The sequence below is a fragment of the Miscanthus floridulus genome, chromosome 7, assembly GCF_019320115.1.
Source record: "Miscanthus floridulus cultivar M001 chromosome 7, ASM1932011v1, whole genome shotgun sequence".
Lineage (NCBI taxonomy): Eukaryota > Viridiplantae > Streptophyta > Magnoliopsida > Poales > Poaceae > Miscanthus > Miscanthus floridulus.
Genome location: NC_089586.1, coordinates 92,768,636 through 92,782,409, shown reverse-complemented (window position 1 = coordinate 92,782,409; position 13,774 = coordinate 92,768,636). Strand labels below are relative to the sequence as shown.

The following is a 13,774-nucleotide window of genomic DNA, read 5'->3' as shown; positions in this document are numbered from 1 at the left end:
ATCCCGGAAGAGAATCGGTGTGGGGCAACGTGGGCCAGGCGCGCGCTCATGCGAGAGAGAGAGGGGAAGAGGAAGGCGTGACGGTGAGCGGCTGCGGCGCGGCTAAGGAATGCTGCGGCAGCGGGCATGGCCACGCTCGGCCAAGCGCCTAGCGTAGGGGAATGGAGGCAGTGTCGGGTAACGGGCCAGAACCGAGGAAAGGGGGGTGGCGAAGCTACGCGTGGGTTGGTGACGACACAGCGAGGAGGTAGGGCTATGGCGCGAGCATGGCGTGCGCCAACAGGGGGCTCCTTGCAGCAGGCGGCCAGCTCAGATGAGCAGCAGCGCGCGTGGCGAACGGAGATGGCCACACGGGGGGAGGAAAACCAGAAGAGAAAGCAGAGCGAGGAAGACGTGCAGGACTGGGAGAGTTCCCCCATGGTGACCGAGAAGAAAAAGGAGGGGGGCAGGACTGATTACCCAGCATGGATGGCAGGACATGCCGGTTGGCAACGACAATATCGAGACCGCAGAGACGAGCAAGGCAAGACCAAGACAGCAGAAACGTGAGCGACTCGACCAACATCATTTAAGGCGATCATCAAAGAAAGGATGGGGAGGATTTGGCCTAGCCCAAGGTGGCCGGCAAAGCATGTCGGTTGGCACGGATAGCTCCAAAGAGGTGTGTCTGCGCATGGTCAACTGCAACAGTGACACGGTCGGCAACGCGATGATGTAGGTAGACGGGTCGAGTAGCAAGGACGAGTTCTAGTATGTTACGACATGACTTCAGGATATTTTTGAGATAACATCGCAGCGCCAAACCAACCTACGAACTACATCAAACCAAGGTACTCACCGGGAACCATCAAGCTATACAAAAACATGGATAATTCATTTTATCATTTTATGTGAGTTTAAAACTTTAAAACACGAGTGCTTGGTTAATTAATTTCTTTTAGGCCTCAGTTAAGGTGCTAAGCGAGCTCATAACACCAGAGGTGTTACACTATACTTGGTTGATTTCAATGCTAGTGAAGCTAAATTATCTATATACTTGTTCACTAAGTCTAGCATGGGTTGGTTATGGCATAGAAGGCTTGGTCATGTTGGAATGAAACAATTGAATAGATTGGTTAAGCATGACTTGGTTAGAGGCATGAAAGATGTTGTGTTTGAAAAGGATAAGCTTTGTAGCTCTTGTCAAGCAGGCAAACAAGTTGGAAACACCCATCCTAAGAAAAGCATGATGAGCACTAGTAAATCATTTGAGTTATTACACATGGATTTGTTTGGGCCAACTCAATACACTAGCATTTATGGTAACAAATATGCACTTGTGATAGTGGATGATTACACTAGATACACATGGGTATTCTTTCTAGTGGACAAAAGTAATGTATTTGCAACATTCAAATCATTTGTCAAGGGCATTCACAATGAATTTGAAACAACCATCAAAAGAGTGAGAAGTGACAATGGTAGTGAGTTCAAGAACACTAGAATTGATGAGTTGTGTGATAAATTTGGAATTAGACATCAATTCTCGGCCAAGTACACATCTCAATCAAATGGCCTTGTTGAGAGGAAGAATAGAACACTCATTGATATGGCAAGGTCTATGCTTAGTGAGTATGATGTGAGTCAATCTTTTTGGACCGAAGCTATTAACACGGCTTGCTATTGTAGCAACCGCCTCTATTGTCACCAATTGAAAGAGAAGACATTATATGAGCTCTTGAATGGTACAAAGCCCAACATTGCATATTTTTGGGTCTTTAGTTGCAAATGCTATATCTTGAAGAAAGGCACAAGATTGGGCAAGTTTGACAAGAAATGTGATGAAGGATTCCTACTTGGATATTCCACTACAAGCAAAGCATATAGAGTTTGGAATTTGGATAGTGGCACTCTTGAGAAAGTTCATGATGTTGAATTTGATGAAACCAAGGGTTCACAAGTAGAGAATGAGAACTTAGAAGATGTTAGAGGCATTCAACTTTCAAAAGCCATGAAGAACATGGATATTAGTGAATTGAGGCCTAGGCAAGTGAATGATGATGAAGATGATCAAGTGCAAGTGCTCTCCAACTCAAATGTACAAGATGATACAAATCAAGTTAGTACAAGTGGTTTTCATGAAAATGAACAAGATCAAGTGGCTAGTACATCATCTCAACCCAATGATCAAGCAAGTGCAAGCAATCAAGTTTCAATCCTCCAACCAACCAATGTTGCAAGGGATCATCCATTAGACACTATCATTGGTGATATTTCTAGAGGTATGCAAACTAGATCAAGATTAGCTTCGTTTTATGAGCATTTCTCATTTGTGTCATCCTTTGAACCAAAGAAGATAGATGAAGCATTGAAGGATATTGATTGGGTGAATGCTATGCATGAAGAATTGAATAACTTCATAAGAAATCAAGTATGGGAATTAGTAGAGAGACCAAAGGGACACAATGTGATTGGAACCAAATGGGTCTTTAGAAACAAGCAAGATCAAGATGGGATAGTAGTAAGGAATAAAGCAAGATTAGTAGCACAAGGCTATACACAAGTTGAAGGTCTTGACTTTAGAGAAAAATATACCCCAGTTGCTAGATGGGAAGCAATTAGAATCTTGCTAGGCTATGCTTATGCCCACAACATCAAGCTCTATCAAATGGATGTTAAGAGTGCATTCCTCAATGGCTACATCAATGAAGAAGTATATGTTGAGCAACCTCTCGGTTTTGAAGATGACAAGAAGCCCAACCATGTATACAAGTTGAAGAAAGCTTTGTATGGCTTGAAGCAAGCACCTAGAGCATGGTATGAGAGATTGAGGGATTTCCTACTCTCTAAAGGGTTCACAATGGGCAAGGTAGACACCACTCTTTTCATCAAGAAGATTGGAAAAGATCTATTTGTGTTGCAAATATATGTTGATGACATCATATTTGGATCAACCAATCAAGATTTTTGTGATGAGTTTGGAAAGATAATGGCTAATGAGTTTGAGATGTCCATGATTGGAGAATTGAGTTACTTCCTTGGTCTTCAAATCAAACAATTGAAAAATGGTACATTTGTGAGTCAAGGCAAGTATATCAAGGACATGATCAAAAAGTTTGGCATGAGTGATAGCAAAGTCATTAGCACACCAATGGGAACAAATGGCAACTTGGATAGTGATGCAAGTGGAAATATGGTGGATCAAAAGTTGTATCGGTCTATGATTGGAAGCCTACTCTATGTGACCGCATCAAGGCCGGATGTCATGTTTAGTGTATGCATGTGTGCAAGATTTCAAGCCTCACTAAGAGAAAGTTATTTGAAGGCTACAAAGAGAATATTGAGGTACTTGAAGCATACACCAAATGTTGGTTTGTGGTATCCCAAAGGAGCAAAGTTTGAGCTAGTTGGTTACTTTGACTCGAATTATGTAGGATGCAAGGTTGAAAGGAAGAGCACCTTGGGCACATGTCAATTGTTAGGAAGATCACTTGTTTCATGGTCATCAAAGAAGCAAAATAGTGTTGCATTATCAACCGCCGAAGCCGAATACATATCCGCCGGTAGTTGTTGTGCACAAGTACTTTGGATGAAGGCCACTTTGAGTGACTTTGGAATCAAGTTCAAGAAAGTGCCATTGCTATGTGACAATGAGAGTGCAATCAAGTTGACCAACAATCCGGTTCAACATGCAAGAACAAAGCATATAGATGTCCGCCACCATTTCATAAGAGATCACCAACAAAAAAGGGGACATTTGCATTGAGAGTGCAGGCACCGAAGATCAACTTGCCGATATATTCACTAAGTCATTGGATGAGAAAAGGTTTTGCAAGCTAAGGAATGAGTTGAACATATTGGATTTCTCAAATATGTGTTGATGCACCCCCACTTATATGACATGCCTCTCCTTCGAGCAATCCAAGGTAAAAGTTGATTGGCATGACATACATCCTTGCTAAGGACATGTTTAGTGCATCTAGTCATCTCTCTATTTTATTAGGCCCATTCATGAAAATCAAATGAATTTGATGTTTTATATGGTATCACTATCGCTTCTATGCTTGACTTAATCTAGTGGTAGCATATGACATGTTTATGGGCTTGTAAACCTAGTGTTTGATCTAGAAAATGAGCTCTAAAGTGTTTAACTCAACATGGTACAAGATAACCCTCATTTGGAGGTGTGAAGAAGCATGTCCTTAGATCAAACCGAGTTAAATATCTTTGGCAAATGATCTAGATTGGATCAAATTTGGGAAAATGGTCCTCACCCCATTGATTGATATTGATAATCTCTACCTATCTATATTTTAAACCTTTGTGGTCATTGATGACAAAGGGGGAGAAGTAGTGCACAAAGATAGTGAAAAGACAACCCAAAGGGGAAGAGAAATAAAGATACAAGTGATAGGGGGAGAGATATGATAAAAGGAAAGGAATCAATTAAAACTTTGAGCACACAAGTAGGGGGAGCAAGCTCATAAACTTGTATGGTGCATTTGAATGTGCATTTCATATGTTTGCTTGCATGGCACAAGTTTTAAATTTCGATATCCGTGCTTGTGTGATGTATGCTAGTTGTAAGATTGAATGATGAAATAAAATCACTAGATAACTTTCATTTCCAAGTAAGCTTTTACAAGTGGTATCTTGTCAAAGTATGTTTCCAAGTGGTATAAAGCTAACCATAGTTCTCAGGATGGTATAATGGTGCACTCTGATTGGTATCACACTTCAAAGGTCCATCTTTTATACCTTAGCATCATTTGGTAGACATTGACTCCTATATTTCCTATCTAAGCATATGTGCAAGCTATAATCCAAACTCTTAGCACATATGTAGGGGGAGCAATTGCTACCATTTGGAGTTCATGAAACTTGTCCATATTCTTTTACAAATGGTAAAAATGCTTGGACAAGCAACATAGATTCAATTGAATTTCAATTCATATCTTTGTGAAAGGGTTGTTGTCAATTACCAAAAAGGGGGAAAGATTGAAAGCTCTAGTTTGGTTTTGGTGAATTGATGAAACCCTAAGTGCTAACCTAGTTTATCAAGTGATCATGAGATAGGTAGCACATTCCAAGTGGTGAAGCAAATGAAGATCATGACATGATGATGGTGATGCCATGGTGATGATCAAGTGCTTGGACTTGGAAAGAAGAAAGAGAAAAACAAAAAGCTCAAGGCAAAGGTATAAACCATAGGAGCTATTTTGTTTTGGGTGATCAAGACACTTAGAGAGTGTGATCACATTTAGGATTGATAGCCGTACTATTAAGAGGGGTGAAACTCGTATCGAAATACGGTTGTCAAAGTGCCACTAGATGCTCTAACTCATTGCATGTGCATTCAGGATCTAGTGGAGTGCTAACACCCTTGAAAATGTTTGTGAAAATATGCTAACACATGTGCATAAGGAGATATAGTTGGTGGTTGGCACATTTGGGCAAGGGTGAAGAAGTTAGAGGTGAAAAGGAGTTAGTCTTGCTGGTTACTGCATGACCGGACGCTGGTCTCAGAGGGACCGGTGCGTCCGGTCAAGTGTGGCAGTGAAGACGCCAGTGTCGGTCTCTGACCAGACGCTGGGTCTTGGACTGACTGGACGCTGGTAGGGTGTGTTTGGTCCTATTGTAGGGCAGCGTAGAGAAAAGTCACTATGTGACCGGACGCTGGCAGGGTCCGGTCAAGCATGAACGAACACGTTCGGTCGAAGAAAATCATTTCTGGAACCTTACTGGAAACAACCGGACGCTGGAGGCTCAGAGTCCGGTCAGTTTTGTGCGCTGTGTCTGGTTAATAGATGACCATTGAAATCTAATGAATAGTATTTGAAGTAGGGGACACGTGGCGTGAGTCACGTGACCGGACGCTGAGGGCCAGCGTCCGATCGATCGGACCGGAGCGTCCGGTCACCCTGCGTTGTGCCCAATGAAGGGGTACAACGGCTCTATTTCGTGGGGGCTTCTATTTAAGCCCCATGGCCAGTTGAAGCTCACACCTTTGGCCATTTTCTTTGACATAGCAACCTTGTTTGCTTAGCCAAAGCCCTCCCACGCATCTCCATCATTGATTCATCATCTTTGTGAGATTGGGAGTGAATCCAAGTGCATTGCTTGAGTGTTTGTATCTAGAGGCACTTGGTGTTCGTGTTTCACTATGGATTCGCTTGTTACTCTTGGTGGTTGCCGTCACCTAGATGGCTTGGAGCAGCGAGGATTGTTGAGCGGAGGGTGGTGATTGTCTCTAGCTCCGATCATTGTGATTGTGAGAGGTTCTTGACCTTTCCCCGGTGGAGAGCCAAAAGGTACTCTAGTGGATTGCTCGTGGCTTGTGTGATCCTCATCTTGTGTTGGTTGTGCGGCACCCTATTGAGGGTTTGGCGTGTGAAGCCAATTAGCGCGTGAACCTCCAAGTGAGTGAATCGCACAACGAGGACTAGCTTGCCGGCAAGCAAGTGAACCTCGGTAAAAAATCATTGTGTTCATCATTGATTCCGAGGTGATTGGTCTTCATTGTTATTCTTCCTTGTGATTGATTGGTTCCTTCATCTGCACGGCGGTATAATCTTCTTGATCACTCTCTTTACATTACCGCAAACTAGTTGTCAAGCTCTTTTGTGTAGCTAGTTGTGAGAGCTTACTTGCTTGGTTGGTGTGGCTCTTTAGTTAGCCTTTGAGAGCACACTAACATAGAGTAGTGTCATAGCTATTGTGTGAATAGATACTATCTAAACTAGAATTGTGGTAGGTGGCTTACATTTTGAGTAGGCTAGCGCAATACTTGCTTCGCCTCATAATTGTCTAACCATTTTGTTAAGTGTTGTTGTAGAATTTTTTATTAGGCTATTCACCCCCCCTCTAGCCATTAGGACCTTTTAGTCGGGGCGGCGTCGGCCCGTGGCCGAATTTGGTCGGGCAACAGCCTAGGGGCAGCAGGCACCGTCCTTCTTCCTACGCGGCCAGGGCCACTCCGACGATGACCGCAGTCGATCGTGAGAAGGCGCGACACCTGACTTCTCGGCTTGGGGACCTGACGCCTCCCCTCATGAATTCTCGACTGGGGGACATGAGGATGGTGCATGCTACTCCTGATTCATTCTAGCGGGTGCTCGGTCGTGGATCCGGCCGGGCTCGTGGTACGCCGGTTGCCTCCTGGCGATGGCAGCCAGGGAAGCGGTCAGGGAGCCTTCCCCAGTGGGCATGGCGGCGGTGCTGGTCACCCTTTTAGATGGCCGACCAGTGGTGGGACTTGCGGTTGTGGCCAGAGTGCGTACAGACGGCTGCGTCTGTTCCACCATGGTGTTCTGGGCAAAAGCTCAGCCCGACTGTGGCCAGGCGGACGGCGGTGACGCCCCGGGCGCCACATACCTCCTTGGAGGCGTCGTCCTTTGAACCCATACCTCTGCTACGAACGCCGGATTCTGGGCGTAAGCCCCGCCTTAGATGCCTCTAAGGCTAGCAGAATGGTGTCCATGGTGGTTGCCTTGGGTGTCATCCCCTTGCTGAAGGTGTCATTGAATACTTACGGCTATTCGCTTGTCCCCGTGTCATCGCCGACGTCTGTGGTTCCTCCTGTGCGGCGAGCTCCTAGAGAAGCTCCTAATTGTGCCTATGTGTGTCTATGTTACACCACAATGGTTTGTCCTACTGCACTTGACCTCACCGGTGTCGTTCTAGCAGATGCTTTGCCGTTATCGCTTGTTTCTTTGACGGATGCTTTGTCGTCATTGTCGCTGGCCTCCTCTTTGGCAGATGCTTTGCTACTGAGAGTGTCATGGCCACCCCCCGCTGTGGATGCTTTGCCATAGGGGGTGTCTTCTTACTTGACAGATGCTTGGCCATCTGTGGATCCTTTGGCTCTTTAACCCCCTCTTTGGTAGATGCTTGGCTGTTGAGAGTGTGTTGGCCTGCTGTTTGGCGGATGCTTTGCCGCCGTGGTCGCTCGGTTCGTTGGCGGATGCTTTGCCGCCGTTGCTATTGTTTGCTCATTCTCTGGGTGGATGCTTTGCCATCACGGCTTGGTCTTTGCATAGGAAACCATTGCATTGTTATTTTATTGCAGGCAAAGTTGTATGTCTAGGGTGTTGAGGGCGGTCGCTCCTTCCTTTGTATCTTTTTATTGTTCCTATGTTATTCCAGGTTACTCACTATTATCTTAGTGGTTTGTAATCTGTGCTATGAGGGTTCTCTCATAGCTGACTTGTAATTCACTCCCCTTAATGAAAAAACGGGCTATATTCCCCGATCGCGAAAAAACCTATTTGGTAGTTGGGATAGTAGCTTTGACAACCTATATAGGTTTAAGGCAGAGGTTGAAAGGTGCAGCCCTGGAAGTTTTGTAGTCATAGATCACCACAAAATTGCTGATCAGATCAGATTTAATAGGTTCTTCTTTGCTATGAAACCATGCATAGGTGGTTTTTTAAAAGGATGTAGACCATACTTGGCCATAGATAGCACCTTTTTTACATGAAAGTTTAGGGGGAAGCTAGCATGTGCGATACTTGTTGACGAGCACAATTGGATATATCCCGTTGCTGTTGGAGTGATAGACTCAGAAACAAATGAAAATTGGATTTGGTTTATGCAAAGGCTTAGAGATGCCATTGGAGCTCCTGTAGGCTTAGCTATCTGTACAGATGCTGGTCAAGGAGTGATGGCAGGAGTGAAGGAAGTGTTCCCAAATGGAGAACATAGAGAGTGCATGGTGCATTTGGTGTCAAACTTTAAGAAAAGGTACAGCGGGAAGATATTTGAGGACCATCTTTGGCCTGTAGCATATTCATGGAGCCCCTACTTTTTTTAGAAGCATTGGAAAGCAATGGAAGATGCTAAACCAGAAGCAATGGCTTATATAAGGCAATGGCATACTAAGATATGGACGAGAAGTCAGTTCTGGACACATTGCAAAGTCGACTATGTGACCAATAATTTAGTAGAGTGCTTCAACAATTGGATCAAGAAGTACAAAGGTCTGAATTTGGATGACCTTATGGACAAGATCAGGCAACTTATTATGGATAAGTGGGATGTTAGGAGAACAATCTCAAGAAAGATTCAAGGGATCATTCTGCCACACATCATCAAGATGTTGAAGGAGCAAAGCAGGAACTTGGATATGGATGTACAGAGATGTGGGGATACCGTAGCAGAGGTATATGTGAAGGGTGGCAGTGGCTTCAAATGTGTTGTCAATCTAGAAGCAAGAACCTGCACATGTAGGAAATGGGAAGTCTCGGGGATTCCTTGTAAACACGCTATTGCATTCATCACATCTCTTCCGGATCAATTGGAGAAACATGTTGGCATCTATTATTCCGTTGAGAAATTTAGAGTAGCATATGAGGCCCTTATACCTGTCATGCCAGACAAGTCTCAGTGGCTGAAATCTGACCATGGTTTCTTCATGGAGCCACCGCTTCTAAAACCTACAGCTGGTAGAAGGCAGAAAGAGAGAAAGAAAGGATGTACTAAGAGTGGTAGCAGCACGACAAAGAGAAAAGGTTCACATCAGTGCCGCATCTGCAAGGGATATGGCCACCGTTGGTATAACTGCAAGTATGTTGACCCTGATGATATAGCAGCCATGCTAGCTGAGAAGTAAGCATGCTGACATTGCTCATCTTTATTTTTTTACCACTTGTTATTAATTTCATATTGCCACAATGCAGGGGGCCACCGAAGAGGAGGAAGAAAATAATTGAACCATCGTGTGAGAGTAGTATTGTTCAAGTTCAAGTAAGACCTAAAACAATGCAGTTTTCATCTAGGTATGCCCCTATACACTTAGAGATCTCACATAAATTGCTGTTCAGAGCAGCATATGAGGAAGTCTATCAGTTGAGTACTTTTGATACCTCAAGCTGCTAGTTGTTTAATGGGTTTCCCTACTCAGTTTTTTTTTTTTGGCCCATCTGTAATGTTCCAGTCTAAGAGAAACAATGTTCAAAGTAGAGAAATTAAATATAGGTTGCAGGAAAGCATGGTAGAATAAGGAGAAATGGGTGAATAAGGACTGTTCAGTTTCAATCCAACAGTTACAAATAGTTGTAAGAGAGATGGTAGCTCACCTGGAGATGAATTGCCAAACTTGGGTAGCATTGGTTAAATGTAAAGATAAGATAATGCTAAGCTTGCACGTAGCTTACAAGGTGATCTGTTGCTTGCATTATCCTTTTTTATATGCTACAAGCACCCCATGTTGCCATTTTTATATGCATCCATTATCCTTTTTTTCTCTGTTGCAGTACAGATAAATTTGCACTGGCAGCACCTATGCATTTCCTATTTTGTCTTATAGCCAGCTAATTTTTTGAAGTTGATATTTCATCACCTTTTTTTGTTTGGCACAGTAAGTAAAGTTATCCAGGCATCTAGCAAAATTTTACAAGCAGAACTCAAATCCCAATAAATATGCACTAAATTGAATCTATAAGCAGTAAGCTGCCATATTTTAGATGTATAGGTTGGTATTTGCAACAATTCAGATGTACATGTCCAGTGCGATTTCTTCTTGTTGAAATAGATACCTGAATGGTGATAACTGATAAGCAACTAGACAAATAAGCAACTTTTTCTCCAAAAAGAAGAATGTGTGATATCAGTATATCATCTAATGTACCATCCACACCTTTGCATTTTTGCAAAAAACTGATATGTCTTACTGTATTCGGATTAGGAACTGGTAACCAAGTTTAAGAAAAAGGGCTAGTTTGCATTTTCCTTACATATGCTTAGATGCATAGCTTATGTGTACACTTTTACAGATCTCACATGTTATATTCTTATTTGTTTTTCTTAAAAATGTATCTTTTTTTATTACAGCCAAGGCGCTTCAGGTAACTTAGGTTCTGCAAACTCTCTCGGGTATGCTGAAATTGCAAAACTCCCGTTCTTGATTATAGTATTCTCAATATCATATGCTCAAATTGTAAAGTTAGTGTTCCGGTCACACTATTCTCAATATTATCCTCAGAAATTGTAAAACTCTCTCACATGTAGGTCTGGAAGTGGTTTAAACCAACCTGATCCGCTTGCCATTGAGTACTTTTTCATGTCTGTAGGTGAAACAACACCACCACCTTCCACATCCATGCCTACAGGACATACAAAGGATAAAAGAAAGACCAAGGCGCAAGTGAAGAAGAAGAAAAAGATGGTTCCAGTGCCACCAGATAGTCCAGCTATGGCGACTAGAAGCAAGACTCCTCTAAACCAAAGCCCTGCTGCACACACTAGAAGCAAGAGAAAACTTCCAGATCTTAATTTGTAGTTCATGCATATCATCTATGTGGCTTGTGATGTTAAGTAGTGCAGCTGCCTTATTTTGCTTGCTATGCAAACTTATGGCTGCCTATTTTGCTTAGCGAGAACGAGCCAAGTTATATGGACAACGATGGCTGGTTGAACTTGCTCTTTTGCTTGGCCTGTGAACCAATGAATTGCTACTTTGCTTGGTAAACATTTGAACCAATGAATATCTATGTAGTGTATGTCTAATTTCATGTGAACTGTGTTCAAAATGTTGCTTTAATGCTGCCTGTCATGTTCCTATAGTATTTATATTGATGCAGTCATATTTATGTTGTTGTCATTTGTTGATCTTCATTTTATCTGGTATATGGTTCTGGATATCAATGGCATTTAAGGAATTTTGGGATCAAATTTTTTGAGAGGTAAACTGTCTTCCCCGTCTCATCTAACAGAAGACTGGCAGCTAAGGAAAAAAACACAAATCGATGGCAGATAAGATAAGCTCTAATTTTTTTATGATGGCAGATAAGATAAGCTCTAATTTTTTATGGCAACAAGGAAAACGCTATAATTTTTTATGGCAGTGAACAAATTTTCTCCATGTATTTTGATGGTAGTTGTTTTGAATGTTGGACGTTCTCTGTTAAGGGACTGGCGTAGTACTGTACAGTTGAAATTGAAATATATTACTCGGTACTCCTACATGAGGATCCTCACAAGATAGCGCAGATTACCAGCAACGACATGCGTGCCTCGTGGGCTGACGGTGACACTGACACCTCGTGGGTTTTGTGGCGTGGCGTGCCGCGTATACGTTATTTGTTCCGATACGTATGCTAGCGGCCAGCCTATTTTATTTTTTATATGCAGTATATATATATTGCTTGGTGTGTTTTGGAAAATGCGAAAAGTCCTTCCCCCCAGCTTTTATTGCCGCCGCTCCGCTCCGCTCCTCCCATCCCCATCTATGTCTCTCGCTGTCTACTAAGGGTCACGAAGGAATAAAAAACATAGGAATGGAATGAAACACAGGAAACAGATAGGAATGCAGTGATAAAATAGAGGAAAGGAAAAACACAGAAATTTCATAGAAGTGGGTGTTTAGAACACAGGAAACAAAGAGTATATATCAAAGCTTCACTAATGTATTAGATGCTATTAAACAAGTAGTTGCAAGGTGCATGCATGATTCTACTCCCACAGATGACACACGTGCTTTAATGAGTGAGTTTCCCTCGGACTTCGCAAAGAAAAAGAAACCATGAGGCTGAAGTGGATTTTAAATTTCCTCCAAAACGTATAGGTATAGAAATCTTTCCTTTGAAAAGGAATCAATGAATCCTTTGTTCCAAACGCATCTACAGTAGCTAAAACTACAGGAATGACAATTCCTTTGAAATTCCGTGATCCAAACGCAGCCTAATAGAGGAACCCACCGCTCCCTCCCTCAGCCCCGGAACGAGATCGTCTAACGTCGAGCAGCCTGACTGCGTTCTGCAGTCGAGCCATCTGCACCGTCCGCTCCATCTACGGGCTATCCGACGTTCTCCATCTCACAGGCCATACAACAAAGGCCCGACGGCCCAAATAGGCCCATAACACCGTGTGGAGTATGTGCTTGGTCGACTCCTGTCCGCTGCCGTCGCCGCTCGTTTCTTCCCCTCCGCCGCCGTCTCTTCCGCGATTACAAGCGTCGCCTCCATCTCTTCTTCCTCCCTCGGCGCCCTGGCCTCCTCATTCTGGATGCTGCGCCGCCCAGCTAGCCTCCTCGGGGGCGTTCTCCGCCTTGCCGCTGGCCACGCAGAGGCTGGTTTCCCGTGCGCCAGATGTGTGGTGCTCGAGCTCTGCTGCAGTATGCAGCCACCGTGGTGGAGGTCCAGGCTGCCCTCGGCAAGTTCCAGGCTGCGTCATTTTCAGGAGGTCGTGCTTAGCCTGGGTGCATCGAGGCCATCAAGCTTGGACTGGGAGCATGGACGCTGCTGCACAAGCATTGTGTTCTGCAAACTGTGCTTGCACTGTATTGTGTGAATTGTGTTATTGCAGTAACTGAATAGGAAGCACAAGTTTTAGCAATTTGTGCAGGTAGACAGCAAACTGCTAGCAAATTGTGATTCTATAGAAACAGAAAAGCAGAGCAAATTGTATAGATTGTCTTCTGGAAATCTGGAATGTTATGACTGAATAAAGAGCAAATCTGTATAGATTGTCTTTTGGAATGTTTTGACTAAATAAAGAGGAGGCATTGGTGAATTTTTAAAACTTTAGAGACTACACAAATATCATTGTTCCCAGGCATCCAGTATCAAGTGCACATGACATAACTGCTAAATTCCAGAGACTACGTACAGATCATGGTAGCTCATTTTCAAGAGGCAAAAGACATTCATACAGACTTGCAAAACACATCCAGATTGCGTATCGGTAATTTTCCTTTGAGACACCAACAAATGTGAGGTTTGTAGAAACTGAAAGGTGTGATTGCGGTCCAAAATCAGCTCAGTGACTTTATAATTTCCCTTCTCCCGGTCTAGTACGA

The 13,774-nt window shown here is 43.4% G+C and overlaps 1 protein-coding gene across 1 annotated transcript; it reads left to right on the top strand.

The window, feature by feature from the left end:
* Positions 1–8,806: 8,806 nt before the first annotated feature.
* On the top strand, positions 8,807–9,589 carry LOC136465864 (uncharacterized). The gene has a single exon (XM_066464434.1). It carries the CDS (start codon positions 8,807–8,809, stop codon positions 9,587–9,589), a length of 783 nt encoding a protein of 260 aa, XP_066320531.1.
* Positions 9,590–13,774: the final 4,185 nt, after the last annotated feature.

Excerpts from the sequence above, each read along its gene's own strand:
- LOC136465864 (XM_066464434.1), top strand. The coding sequence starts at position 8,807 with ATGGAAGATGCTAAACCAGAAGCAATGGCTTATATAAGGCAATGGCAT.